Source organism: Arvicanthis niloticus, chromosome 13, assembly GCF_011762505.2.
Source record: "Arvicanthis niloticus isolate mArvNil1 chromosome 13, mArvNil1.pat.X, whole genome shotgun sequence".
NCBI lineage: Eukaryota > Metazoa > Chordata > Mammalia > Rodentia > Muridae > Arvicanthis > Arvicanthis niloticus.
The window spans coordinates 50,046,631-50,061,406 of record NC_047670.1 but is presented as its reverse complement, the minus strand read 5'-3'; the positions used below and the strand labels follow the sequence as shown (position 1 = coordinate 50,061,406).

The following is a 14,776-nucleotide window of genomic DNA, read 5'->3' as shown; positions in this document are numbered from 1 at the left end:
GAGAAAGCAAGGTAAAAAGAAGGCAAGAGGAACTGGAATGGGTTTGGCTGCCGTTCTTTATGGGACAGATCAATGACAAATCCGCAGATGCGCTTTCTGTGCCAGATGGCAGGTGCTGTGTTCTGAAAACGCGTCGGTCTAGTAGCTTGTGCGTGTGTATTCATTCATGGAACTAATTTGAACACTGTCAGACTCTGGCGCCACATCAGCCTCAGTGGCATAAGGAAGGTCAGAGTGGGGCTGTCTGGTGTCTGGCTGCCAGGGAAGGTTCTTACTAAGAGATGAGTAATTGTCGTGGGGTCAGGCAGAGGGCGCTGTTTGCTGGGTGTCACACAGACCCTGAGTCGCCCTCTCTGGTCGGACTTCAATGAGACACCAAGGCTGGCGGAAGTTGGAATGTTCCAGAAAGAGCACTAGCGGCACCCTGTAGGGGGCAGTGTGGGGAGAGCGACCCCAAACCGCCGAGTCTCCGACTTCGCCAGTCAGATGCAGGGACCCATGGTCATGCTGAGGTACGGGCAGCTGAGGAAGTGAGTGTGGTGGTGGTGGTGCCGGCAAATTAACCGCTCATTTCAAGGGCCAGCAAGTGGTCCAAAATCTACCATCTGGGGTAGAAAGTGTGAGAAAGGTTCTCCGTGGTGGGAGGGCTTGAAGGTCAACTGAACACGGAGATAGCGAGGTTGGGGGTGGGGGAGGGGTGGGGTGGGAGTGGGATTAGGACGAGGAGAGGTAACGTTCTGTGCCACGTGGGACTGGGGACTTCAGTGAAAATAGCTAGTCTCATAGTACTCTCCTCAACAGGACCAGGCATCCTCTGAAGATGGTGATCCTACTGGCCTTGCTCATAGTCATGGGCTTACCGTTGGTGCAGACAGATGGGAGTAAGTACTGTATCCCTAAGCCCCAAGATACAAGATGGTGAAGGTTAGGGACTCCAGAGAGAGTCCATTGTGGTAGGGTACACTAAAGTCCAGGAATGTGAGACCCAAGGTCATGAAGCTACGGCTGGAGGTGGAGGTGGGTGGGATGGATGTGCTTCTGATTTGGAGTTTCCCATAGAGGCAAGCATGAATCGCTCATTCCCAAGGGCTTCTGGTCCGTCTCCCCCATCACTCTTCCCTCTTATGAGGAAGTCCTAGAAAACCAAGACCACCCTGGCCTTGGAGCTTTAGCATGTCCGAGGATGGGGAATCAGTGGGAGAGGGTGTCCCCATTGTCTTCCCCAAACCTGGAAGCTGCCATAATCCTGACCCAGGAGAAATACTTGCCCATCTAAGATGGGACCCGGAAACAAGCAGGGTGGAGAAGAGGGTGGCTGTTGATTGAAAGTAAAAGGTGGGTTCATGCAGTGTTTTCAGATGGGAAGGTCCAAATGAAACACACAGTGGAAGGGAGAGGGAACCTCCAGACAAAGGCTGAGAACAGAACAGATCGGAGGCTCCAAAGCCAGGTGGCATGCACAGACTGTGGGCAGGGGGAGCGCTGGGGCTCAGTGGACTGGAAAGGATGGCAGTTTTGGCACTCATTTTCTCTCTCCTCTCCAATCCCCCACTCTTGGGTTCACAGGCATCAAGTGTCACTTGTGTGAGGCTGAGAACAGCTTCAACTGCTCAAATCCGACAGACTGTCCTAATGAAGACCAGTTCTGTGTGTTGGCTGCTACACGTGAGTGTTGGTTCATTCTGGGTTCTCCCTTGGGTCCTGTGAGAGAAACGCTTTCAGTAATAGGAGCTGTAAATCAAAGGTGACCTTTAAAAAAACAAACAGAGAAACAAAAAACACAGGAGAGGAAGAGCTCGGAGAAGCAAGTGCAGGCCTCGGCACTCGGTAGCATGACCCAGGCAGGGGCATGACCCAGGCAGGGATGCAATAGCAGCAGTTGGTCAAATGTATTAAAAACCGCTGGGAGAGTAGTATAGTTTTATCCTTTTTGTAAATCTATTTTTATTTTTTTTAAATGAGGCTCTAATGATGTCAAATGCCTTACTTGGAATAGCATCCAGGTAGGTTTTATGAAGGACTTAATACAGATAGGGTTACAGCTTAATGTATATTCTTAGAGAAGAGGCTATCGCTTTGATGGTTGCAGACTGACTCAGCCCTTTAGGATTCACTACTGGCTACAAGAGTTTCTTAAAGTGGATCCAGGGAACCCATAACATTCTATCTACAGCTGTGTTGTCAGCCTTGTCTTTCTGTGTTCTGAGAAGTTTGTAGGATGGTAAAGCAGTAGACAGGGATGGGGGCGGGAAATAAACTATCTTGGGCAATGCAAGGTGAGGTTCAAAGACTAGTCTCCCACCTGCATCTAAGTCAGCATGGCCAGAAGCCCTCACTGTATGCTTCTGTCTGTTTCAGTCACCTGAGCCAGCTCTGTGTTTAAGAAGTTTAAGAATCCCATGTTTGTAAATAGAGCTCCAAATCTTTATAGTATGCGTAGGACTACACAGTCCACCCTCAAGCAGCTTGGGCCTGTTTTCTGACTGATGCTTTCATTTGGCAAAGCCCACAAATGGGTACAGTTAATTCAGAGAGGCTCTGATATTGGGGCTTTGAACTCATAATATCTTTTTCTTTCCCATTAGGAATTTTTGAACGTTTCTTCTATGTGTCAAAGCAGTGCTCCCGAGTGTGTTCAACCCCTGTAATTACGCACCCTACTGGGTCTGAACTAGCTGAGCCTAAGGAGTTTCTAATGGAAAAACCCATGCCCTTCTTATATGTAAGTTGCTGTAAATGGAACTTATGTAATGATAAGGGGCCACCCTCTATCCAGCTATTTAAGGAACAGCCTGGAAAAGCCAGTGAGAGAAGACATAGATACACTGAGCTATTACTGCCTGGTTTCATGGTCCTTATTGCTAATGGCCTCTCAGCCCTCAGCCTGCTGTAAGCCACAGAAGGACCTGGAACATGCCTTGTGGGGCATGAATTCTCTGTACCCTGATGGACCCTTCTAATTAAATGTGTTTTTTCCTTTGTTACTTCTTGGTTTAAGTTCTGACGTCTCTGGAGGGGCAGGTGGTATGCTAAGCTCCCTAGCTGTCAGCACCAGCAACTCCTCAGCTTCTGGATGAACCATTCTCAGGACTTGCCACAGTTTTGCTGGCCATTGTCCCTGGAATTAAGCCTAGGCTATCCCCTTTCTGTTCCACTGCCTCTGAGTTGATGAGGAAGGAGAGCTCACATCTCATCCACAAACACAATATGCAGAGGGACCCAGGATCCAAAGGAAAGATGAAGTAATTAGAGGTAAATATTCTGAAGGGAAAACAACTCTGTTATCTAGCCCACTTTCTGACACATGAGCACACATCTATAAGTTTCCACCCATAGATTATTTTTTCCCGTCAGAAACTTGGGCCAGATAGATGCAGCAGGTATATGTTCTCCTCATTTCCAGCAAGCTGCAGCCATCCATGGAAGCTGACCTCTACCAAACAAGGACTTCCTGCCACAGATTTTTGCCTATCGTCAGGGCAGGGTGAACCTATATACTCAGTCTCCTTTCTGATCTTAGGTAGCTGGGCAGAGAGGCTTGGAGAATCTTCTAGAAAATATATACTGTTCCTGAGGCATCTCTGTCATAGGGGTCAAGGTCTACGTAGGGGACAGGGATTAGGAAGAACTCTTGAGGGACAGACAGTATCTTCAGGACTGGAGTTGACCTCTCTAATATCATTTATCTATCACAGGCTATGAGTTTACACCCTGACACAGACCTGATCAATAATAATAGCCAGGCCATTCACATAAAAGTTGAGTAAGTCAAAGAAATAGGTTGGGGGTGGGGAGACTCAGGGGTTGGTGAACACATCAGAGAATGAATACAGTGTCCTGTATTTTTGTTTCTGTTTATCTGGTTGGATTTCTGTCTTGGAAGAGGAACTTCAATTGAGAAAGTGCCTCCATCAGATCGGTCAACATATCCTCATTTATAGGGATGAAGACGTAGAAGGGAATGAGGGTATATTGTCTGCAAGTGTTAGATACTCTTTCTAGAAGGCTCTCTGCAGAAGGAAGGTGATGTGGAGCTTAGTGCTTAGGGAAGTCAGGGGCTACTATGGGTGGGACCTTATGTGAGCACTCATTACGAGCAGGGGCCTACACGGAAGACACAGCTCCACTAGTCCAAGGGCAGGCAGTTAGGTAAACAGGGTGGAATGGGAACAAGCCAGATACCACACAAAGGCTAGGGAATTCTTCCATCAACCTGGCAGAGCAACAGGAGAGCACAGAAGCTCCCCCTCAAGTGTGCCCCCGACGTGTGTGTGTGTGTGTGTGTGTGTGTGTGTGTGTGTGTGTGTGATGTTTAGTAAATGACATTGTTAAATACATGGCTGGAAAAGAGAAAGAATCCCCTTTCTCTTCGCCAAGGTCTCATTCTGTACTTCAGGTTGCCTTGGAATTTGTTATGTAGCTCAAGATAGCCTTAAATTTGTGACTCTCTTTCCTTAGCTGTCAAAAAAAAAAAAAAAAAAAAAGCTAGGATTACAAATGTGAGCAGCTATACTTGGAAAACAATTTGTGTTTTGTCTGCCATATCCCTCTTGCTGTCTCAGAACAAGCTTCAAATGACTTGGTCTTTGAGTAGCATGATAGCAAAGTGGATCGCAAACGTTCTTAAGGGCAAGAGAGAGAAGAGAATGAGGTAAAGGCAGGAAGCAGCTATAGGGGAACCCAGCACTGTGGATGTCAGTGCATGCAGGCTTTTCCTGATAGCAAGTCCATGTACACTAGTAGGAAAGCAAGTGACTGTTGTGTATCTAACTGTGAGCCACTCAAAAAGGCCACAGAGTGATTGTGTTTTCTGCCTTGGTTTCAAAAGTTGTCACATGGGCTGAGTACACGGCTGTGACAGGTCATCCTTTCACCTCAACAGGATCTAGAATCATGTAGAAGACAAATTTTTTTGCGAGAGGTTTTCTCAGGTCTGTCGAGCTGAGAATGGAGATGAGAAGAACTAGCTTAAATGTAGGCAGCACCATTCCAAAGGCTGGGGTCCAGGACTACACAAAAAGGAGAAATGAGCTGAGCACCAGAATTCATCTCCCTCTACTTCCTGACTGCAGATGCGGTCTGACAGTCTGACATCTGTCTCCCACTCCCGCCCCACAGCACACCTTTCCCACGGTGGCAGACTGTCCACAGCAGCTACTTGTTTTCCCATTAGAGTGTAAGCATTGCTACCAGGGATAGTCTGCATTCAGGGGTATCCACTGTGAGCCAAGAGAAGCCCTTGCTTCCTCGAATTGTTGTTTGGGTTTGTTGGTTGGGTTGGTGTGTGTGTGTGTGTGTGTGTGTGTTTGTCAAAGTACTAAGAAAAGTAACCAATCCAAGCCGAGTAGAGAGCTTGTCTAGTACATGCAAGGCCCTGAGTTCAATGCCCAGCACCAGAAAAAATAATAAGTAAAAAGCAGTTAAATTACTATTATTACTATTACTATTTGTAGGAAGCCGCGGTTAGCGGTGATACATTCCGCCATTCCAAGATGGCGCGGGCATCCTGTCCTCCCACTAGTAAACAACTGACTGCGCAGGTGCAAAAGGCAAAAAGCGCGCCAAAAGTCACTGCCCATCCCGGGGCGCATTATGGGTAATGAGTGAACAGCCAATCAGAAGTGAACACATCACTCTAGGGTGTATTTAAGCAGTGTCTCTTCCGGTCTTTCAGCCCTTTCCGCTTCTGCTTATACAAGAAGTAAAGCCTCGCTGTGGTAACCACCCGAACATTGCCTCACATGTCTTTTTTCGCGGGCGAAGGGGACTCGGAGGGGCTCGGAGCAACTATTACTATTACTATTACTGTGGAAATGCATCTCAGCAGGCAGAGAAGGAAGTCAAAGCAAGGTGGCATCTGACATAATGAAAGAGTGGTACCAGGAGTTGGAGGCTGAAGGACACAGGGATGGTAGACCCTGTAAACTACAAGAACTTAATGTGAATAAGTCAAGGGATGGACTGTCCTAAATAATGTCACTAAGCTCAGTGGCTGTCCCACTGCTGGAATGCATGTGCTATGACAGAAAACTCCAAGCCATAGTGACTTCAACAAGGTTAAAAAAAAGGTGTGTTTGCTAGTAAATGTGAACCAAGGAGGTGAGCAGCTGAGAGTGGAGTGTCCCTGTTTGAAGGACTTTTCTCTGGACACTGCTGTACTGTGGCCTTAAACACACACTGAGGGCAGGAAGGTTCAGGTTCCATAAAACACCGTTATTCTCAGCATTATAGACTCCCCAAGTAGAAAACACCCTACCAATGTGCAGGCTTCAAAACAAAAGCAAGTGTACACTAGGTACAGAGGTATCTCCTAAGGAGAGCCAAGTGTCAGGAGACCCATAGGCCACTGGCTGCTCTACTGATGGACTCAGAACCACATAGCAGCACAAGGGAGAGATCTAGAGATCAAATGAACCACTCTAGGTATTGATTCACAAACTTTAGGCTCACAGGCTCTTAGAGCTTCCACACTGTTGAACAGACCTGCTTATCAGCCTCAAATGCTTTTTCCAATCAGGAGCATTAAGAAAACTCAAGATGGAGAGATAGCTCAACGGTTAAGATACCAGGCTCCTCTCCTGCACATGTGCCAGATTTAATTCTCAACACCTATATAGGGGCTCATGGCAGTCTGAAATGCTTGTATTGCATAGATACATGCAGGCAAAGCACCCTTTCATATAAAATAAAAATACATAAATATTTTATAAAAAGAAAACCAGAAAGAACACTATTGCTAGGCTACCTGTGGTGGTGTATTCCTTCAATCACAGCTTTCAAAAGGGAAAGAGTGTGGTGGTTTGAATGACCATGGCCTTCATAGATTCATATATTTGAATGCTTGATCCCTATTTGGTGAAACTGTTTTGGGAGGATTAGGAGGTGTGGCCTTGTTAGAGGCCTGTCATTGGAGACAGACCTTGAGGTTTCAAAGGCTCCCACTTACCATTCCATCTCATGATCTGCCTCCTGACTGTGGATCAGATGTAAGCACTCAGCTACTGCTCCAGTGCCTGCTTGTCTGCTGCTGTCACACTTCCCACCAGGTCATGAACTTACCCTCTGAAATTGTAAGCAAGTCCCCCAAGTCAATGCTTTGCTTTATAAGTTGCCTTCATCATAGTGTCTTTTCATAGCAATATAACTAAGACACAGAAGAAGGCAGAGCTCTGAGAGTCTGAAGCCAGTCTGGTCTACATAAAGGGTTCTAGGCCAGTCAGGCTACATCATAAGATCTTGTTTCAGTAAAACACAAACACACACACACACACACACACACACACACACACACACACACACACACACACAGAGGCACAGAGCTGGCTGTCATGAGCCCTGACATGTGACTTTAACATAGAACCAAGAATTGAGGGAAATGTCAATCACGTGATAAAAGTTACCTACATGAAGCCTAGTTCAAACACTGGGACTAATGCTGCAGGCCTTGGTCCCTTGAAGGCTTGATGCCCCAGTGTGGGGGAATTTGAGGGTGGGGAGATGGGTGGCATCACACCCTCACAGAAACAGGAGGAGGGGAGATGGGATAGGGGATGTCTGGGGTGGGGGGAATGGGAAAGGGGATATCATCTGGAATGTAAATAAATAAAATATCCAATAAAAACAAACAAACAAAAGTGACCCACTGAGAGACTCAGCGGGGCAGAGCTGGGCAGGCCTTGCTGGCAGGTGGCAGAGCCTCAGGAAGGTTCCAGAGCTCTCCTGCGACACTCATGGGTGGCATGTTCAGCTTTTCCTGTCTGCTTTGGTGCACTGCTGCAGCTCCAGCTTCAGGTCTGACGCGTGTCAGCATGGCTTCCGCTTTGGAGGAGTTGCAGAAAGACCTAGAAGAGGTCAAAGTATTGCTGGAAAAGTCCATTAGGAAAAGACTACGTGATTCTCTTAAAAGTCAAAAGTCCAAGATTGAGACAGAACTAAAGAACAAGATGCAACAGAAGCCGCAGAAGAAAGAGAACTTGATAATGAGGAGCGAGCTGCTGTGGTTGCTCCTCGTATAGCAGGATGCACCGTGAAAATCAGTAACTGGGGATGCGATCAGTCAGAGAAGTCTGTGAAAACCTACATTACCTTAACTGGAGTTCATCAGGTTCCCACTGAGAATGTGCAGGTACACTTTACAGAGAGGTCATTCGATCTTTTGGTAAAAAAAACCTCAATGGGAAGAGTTACTCCATGATTGTGAACAATCTCTTGAAACCTATCTCTGCAGAAAGCGGTTCAAAAAAACATCAAGACTGATACAGTCATTACTCTATGTAGAAAGAAGGCAGAAAACACAAGATGGGAGTATCTAACTCAGGTAGAAAAAGAATTTGAAAAGAAAGAAAAGCCTTCCTATGACACTGAGGCGGATCCTAGTGAGGGATTAATGAACGTTTTAAGAAAAATTTATGAAGACGGAGACGATGACATAAAGCGAACCATTAATAAAGTGTGGGTGGAATCCAGAGAGAAGCAAGCCAGAAAGGACAAAATTTTGAGGTTTTTAAAAGTCCTTATAGGAACTGTGACGTGGAGTGCTCCTGTTTCCAGTAGGGAATGTTGTCAAACTGCACATGTTTGTTGATGTGAGTATGTAGTTGTTTTTTATTTATTTATTTTTTATTGAATATTTTATTTACATTTCAGATGTCATCCCCTTTCCCCTCCCTAGAAAACCCCTACCCCATACCCCCTTCTCCTTTTAGCTTTTATACAATTTTTTAATGTCAACTAAAGGCCTTATAAGTTTGGTAATGCTCAATATCAATCCGAAGAGTAACCCAATACCCAACCTAGATATATCAACTATCTTTGACTGGCGGAGACATGTGAACATCTGCCTCCATGTCTGCCCCCCTCTCTCTTTCTCTCTCATCACCTAGCTCCTCCTCTCCTTCTCCTCCTCCTCTCCTTACTCCTCCCACCTTAGCTCCTCCTACATATCACCCTTCCTGTTAAAATAAAACTTTTCTCTCAGAATACAGTTAGAGCAAAACTATACTAATTTATGTCAGTAAGGTGCAAGATAGACCTAATACCCAGTCCATCATTTTGTTGACTAAGCAGAACCTCTGTCATCTCTCATAAATAATAGACTTAGTTCTGAACCTGGCTTTTTTTTTCTTGGCTTTAGAATGAATGTTAGCTGAAAACCATCCTCTCAAATCTTTTCTCTGAAAGTAAATAGCAAGGATTGGCTATGAGACTATAAGTTTTCAACCCCATCAGAAATCCAGAATGACTGAGTTAACTGAGATTATGGGAAGCACAAAGCATAGCTTCTAAAACATAGCCAATTTATAGAGACTGCTGGACACCTGGACAGTCCCTATACTACAGAATGTTGGAGCATCTGTTCTTCTGCCTTCTGGCCCAGGATCATCTGACAGACCTAGTGATGCAGAATTATTAAGGGCTGATTACTCTGTCTTGGCAGATAAAATCAGTCGACTATTCTGCAAGTGTGTCCTTTTCTGGACAGTATTTTGTCTGTAGATGGAGAGAGGCAATTCTTGCCTAGTGGCTTTCTCACCACAATGGGAATAACTCCAAAGATGTTCAATTTCTTCTTAGAATCCAAGACAGGAAGCTGTCAGGAGCAGACAGGTCTTTAATCAAAATGAACATTAATACAGAAGTGTTTGTAACATCAATTCTGTGGATTTCTGATGTTTTGAAAACCAACTATCCATGTAAGGCAATCTGGACTGTTGTCTGTTAACTCCTCTCAGCTATTTCTAAAGAAAATTCAGAAAACTCCCTAACAATAAACTCAAAGCCATGAATTTGCTATAGGCCCTTAACTCACAGTCTAACCATCTCAAATAAGTTTAAAAAGTTAAAGAAGGACTGGATCTAAGCCTTGTATTCCTAAATGTGTTATACAGGCGCAATGCCTATGATAGTAACAATATTCATCTCACTTTTATATTAATAAGAAGCTCGTACCAATAAAAACCTTAAATTTGAAATCAAAGTAAATTTTGTACCATTTAAGAAATTATAACTTCATCTGAATAACAATTATACAGATTTCTACCAGTAAATTATGGCTATGCAATAAATCCTAGCTAATCCTCCCTGTTCCACCAAAACCACTATTTTTCCCTAGAAAGACAGCCCAATATTAACTATCAATTATCAAGATAATTGTTTGTTTGAATTCTGGAATCTAGTCTTCTGGCTGCCTGCCTCTATCATGTCTAATTTTCTCCTCCCTGCTCTCAAATTCCTCAACACACGGGAATCCAAACTTTCAGGCACCAAGGCCCTCCACTTCCACTGATGCCTAACCCCTTACCCCCCTCCAATTACTATGAGGTACCAAGGCTGTCCACTTTCACTGATGCCTGGCAAGGCCACCCTCAACTACCTATACAGGTGGAGCCATGAGTCCCTCCTTTTGTGTTCTCAGGCTGGAAATTTTAGAATAGCTATTCCAACTTGTTTCCTAGGACCATTTGCTTGAAAAATTGTTTTCCAGCCTTTTACTCTAAGGTAGACTCTGTCTTTGCACTGAGGTGGGTTTCCTGTATACAGCAAAATGCTGGGTCCCGTTTACGTATCCAGTCCATTAGTCTATGTCTTTTAATTTGGGAATTGAGTCCATTGATGTTAAGACATATTAAGGAACCGTGCTTGTTGTCTCCTGTTATTTTTGTTATTAGAGGTGAAGTTATCTTTGTGTGGCTATCTTCTTTTGGATTTGTTGGAAGAGGGTTACTTTCTTGCTCTTTCTAGGGTATAATTTCCCTCCTTGTATTGGAACTTCCCTGCTATTATCCTTTGTAATGCTGGAAAGATATTGTGTAAATTTGGTTTTGTCGTGGAATATCTTGGTTTCTCCATCTATGGTAATTGAGAGTTTTGCTGGGTATAGTAGCCTGGGCCGGCATTTGTGTTCTCTTAGGGTCTGTATGACATCTGTCCAGCATCTTGTAGCTTTTATAGTATCTGGTGAGAAGTCTGGTGTAATTATAATAGGTCTGCCTTTATATGTTACTTGGCCTTTCTCCCTTACTGCATTTAATAGTCTTTCTTTGTTTTGTGTGCTTGGTGTTTTGATTATTATGTGATGGGAGGTATTTCTTTTCTGGTCTAGTCTATTTGGCGTTCTATAGGCTTCTTGTATGTTTATGGGCATCTCGTTCTTTAGATTAGGAAAGTTTTCTTCTATAATTTTGTTGAAGATATTTATTGGCCCTTTAAGTTGGGAATCTTCACTCTCATCTATACCTATTATCCTTAGATTTGTTCTTTTCATTGTGTCCTGAATTTCCTGGATGTTTTGTGTTAAGAACTTTTTGCATTTTGCATTTTCTTTGACAGTTGTGTCAATATTTTCTATGATATCTTCTGCACCTGAGATTCTCTCTTCTATCTCTTGTATTCTGTTGGTGATGCTTTTGTCTATGACACCTGATTTCTTTCCTAGGTTTTCTATCTCCAGGGTAGTCTCCCTTTGTGATTTCTTGATTGTTTCTACTTCCATTTTTATGTCCTGGGTGGTTTTGTTCAATTCCTTCACCTGTTTGGTTGTGTTCTCTTGTAATTCTTTAAGGGATTTTTGTGTCTCCACTTTAAGGGCTTCTACCTGTTTACCTGTGTTCTCCTCAAACTCTTTGAGAGTGTTATTTATGTCCTTCTTGAAGTCCTCTATCATCATCATTAGAAGTGATTTTAAATCTGAATCTTGCTTTCCTAGTGATATGGGAAATCCGGGACTTTCTTGTGTGGGAGAACTAGGTTCTAATGATGGCAAGTGCCCTGGGTTGCTGATGCTTATGTTCTTGCGCTTGCCTTTTGCCATCTGTATCTCCTTAGTGCTACCTGCCCTGTCCCTGACTGGAGCCTGTCTTTACAATTATCTTGGTTGTATCAGAACTTTGTTGGGTGGGTGTTACTACTGGGGTAAGCACTGGGGCCCAAAATCTGCTCAGTGCTCAAGCTCAGACAGGATACTACCCGAGTTAGAGCACCTGGGATACCTGCTTCCTATGGGTTCTTAGAGATTGGGGGCAGAGCTGCCACCCAAGATCTGCTTAGTGCTCTGGCACTGAGTATGTAGTTTTGACAGATAACTATTTACACAGCCTCCTAAGTAAAGACAGTGGATTCTCCATTTCTTACTGGAGGACTTGATTTAAGTAAATAAGCTTATTAACTTTTTCCTTCATTAGCAGACATCTTGTTTCAGAAAAGGCTATATGGCATTCTTTCTGAAATGTAAAAATGAAGTCTTATATAATGAAAATGTTACATCACAGATTTTTGTTCTGGCTGGGAGATAGAAAACAAAAGCCTTTGTCTATCTGTAACTGACATTAGGTCCCAGTAATGTGAAAAATAAAAGCAAAATTTTTTGCATAAAATTCAAATCTGTGAACTTGCAAGTTACTATACAGCTGTTACTCGTTATCAGCAGCTTAAGCAATACGTGAGCTGTGTGTTACCATGCACTAATTGATTTAAGTATGTTTATGAATATAAAATTAAACAAAATACAAATGACAAAAAAAAAAAAAAAAAAAAAAAGACTCACTGAAACCAGAAACCACAATAAACACATGAATTATCATCAGGACTGCAAAGCATCAAGGTGAAGCCAATAAGAAAAACAGAGTAAGAAGCACTGATATGGTGGAGCATTGTTGTTGGTATTTATGTTTCCAGCAAGATGTCTCACTAGACTGCTCTTGAATCCATTTGTGTATATTATTATAGCAAAATACCTTGGGATGTATAATTTGTTTGCTTGTTTTGTTGCTGTTGTTTGGAGGCAGGGTTTCTCTATGCATTCCTGGCTGGTTTTGAATTTACAGAACAGAGATCCTTCCTGCCTCTGCCTCCCCAGTGCTGGGATTAAAGGTACATACCACCTCCACCCAGCTGAGATGTATACTTTATAAATAATAGAAATGTATTGCTCTTAGATCTAGGTCTGAGAAGTCTAAGATGGGGGCAACAGATGAGATGCCTTGTTGAGAAGCCTTCTTCATGGATGTCACCTTCTATGTGTCTGCACATAGTAGAGGGGTCAAAGGGCCCAGGCTACTCCCTTTGTATCTTTTATATTAGTATCTAATTCATAAGAGGAGGGCCTTCATGGCCTATGTACCTCCCACTGATTCCCTCTGTTTAGCTCCATGACCATGGCATTAGGTTTCTGCATGAATTCTTTGGAAATCTCATGCAGACTCTATTAAAAGCTGAGAAACCACCTCTTGGTATCTGTTAACAATGTCCAATAAAAAAAAAATGTGAAATTCTTTTCAATTATATGCCAATCTATCCTGTACATATCAGAAGCATAAAGTAAAAATACCGTTTAAAAATGGTGCAATATGAATTATGGTATCTGGCCCTGGTCACCTACCTCCTGAGAGGCTAGCAGCTGCCTCCAGAGTTTCTGCTTTCTCTGCCTCTGTAGTGTCATACAGAGGGGGACGTTACAATGGTACTGTGTTGCAGGATATTTGGTCACACTGTGAATCCTAAGGTTGTGTTATTTACTAAAAAACAAAACAAAAAACAACAAAAACCATACCAGACAAAGTGACAAATCAGAGAAAGATTTGACAGAATAGGATATGCCCAACTCTCTTGAGAAGAAAGAGGAAAGGGAAGCTACTTAAGAAAGCAGTTCGAGGGGTTGGTGGGGAGGGAAAGAGGAAGTTTGGGTTTTTTTGTTTGTTTGTTTTTGTTTGTTTGTTTGGTTGGTTGGTTGGTTGGTTTGGTTTTTCAAGACAGGGTTTCTCTGTGTAGTCCTGGCTGTCCTGGAACTCGCTCTGTAGACCAGGCTGGCCTAGAACTCAGAAATCTGCCTGCCTCTGCCTCCCAAGTGCTGGGATTAAAGGGGTGCACCACCACCGCCTGGCCTGAAAGAGGCAGTTTTACCAGGAGAGTTTTTACAGAGACAGGTTGCAGAGAGAACTTGTTGGGCCTTGGGCAAGGTAACTCCATTTAACCTGCACCTTTCAGGCATGTAGAGGGCGTGATTAACAAGTCTCCACCTCCAGAGATTTAAATATTAATGAGTTATCTAAAGGCCAGGGACATAGCTAATTAAGTTATTCCCTCCCCTTTTCCCCCTCTCTATAGAAGGCCAGGTGAACCTGGCTGGGGGGAGGGGGAGCACTCATCACCTACACCCACTCATCATGCCATGAACAATAAAAGCTTTGGGAAACTCCAAGCCGCCGCTGCCAGGTTCCCAGCCTTTGGAACCTCGAACTGCAACCGCCACTGCCAGCCCTCGGCGACTGTGTGAATGTGGGACCCATGTAGAGAGCTGCTGTTTCAGTGGCTACACGTTTGCATTTCCAAGATTGGCCCTGGCCACATGTTTCGCCAGATGTAAACATTTAGCTGCGCAGTTGCTAGGCAGATAGGCGTGCCTTAGCCACTGCCAATCCCGAGGCATATTGGGTGGTGAGCGAACAGCCAATCAAAAGTGAATACGTCACTCTAGACTGCACTTAAGCGGGGACACCTTCCTCAGCTCTCTCCTCTCTCTCTCTCTCTCTCTCTCTCTCTCTCTCTCTCTCTCTCTCTCTCTCTCTCCCCCCCCCCCCTTCCTTCCGAGTCTCACCACGTTTCTCCAAGTGGGTGATAAAGATTAAAAGCCTCGTTTACAGTAACTACCTGTTCTCTGCATCTCGTGATTTCTCCGCTGACGCAAAAGCGCCAGGGGGGCGCGTTAGATCTGGTGCCGAAACCCGGGAGATTCCACTCGCGGTTTTCCCACGCGGCAGAAATCCCTACGCGTTAGCGGAAG

General features: G+C 44.2%; 1 protein-coding gene and 1 pseudogene across 1 annotated transcript; both read left to right on the top strand.

Moving 5' to 3' along the window:
- The first annotated feature begins 757 nt into the window (after positions 1 to 757).
- Positions 758 to 2,939, top strand: Ly6k (lymphocyte antigen 6 family member K). Its single transcript, XM_034516083.2, has 3 exons — positions 758 to 881; positions 1,567 to 1,665; positions 2,586 to 2,939. The coding sequence occupies exons 1-3, from the start codon at positions 821 to 823 to the stop codon at positions 2,891 to 2,893; spliced, it is 468 nt and encodes a 155-aa protein (XP_034371974.1). The 5' UTR covers positions 758 to 820; the 3' UTR covers positions 2,894 to 2,939.
- Positions 2,940 to 7,796: 4,857 nt separating this feature from the next.
- LOC117719254 (calcyclin-binding protein pseudogene) lies at positions 7,797 to 8,584 on the top strand (annotated as a pseudogene).
- The last annotated feature ends 6,192 nt before the right edge of the window (positions 8,585 to 14,776 follow it).

Excerpts from the sequence above, each read along its gene's own strand:
- Ly6k (XM_034516083.2), top strand. The coding sequence starts at position 821 with ATGGTGATCCTACTGGCCTTGCTCATAGTCATGGGCTTACCGTTGGTG. Across the intron at positions 882-1,566 it reads GTTGGTGCAGACAGATGGGA|GCATCAAGTGTCACTTGTGT; the intron begins GTAAGTACTGTA and ends TTGGGTTCACAG. Across the intron at positions 1,666-2,585 it reads CTGTGTGTTGGCTGCTACAC|GAATTTTTGAACGTTTCTTC; the intron begins GTGAGTGTTGGT and ends CTTTCCCATTAG.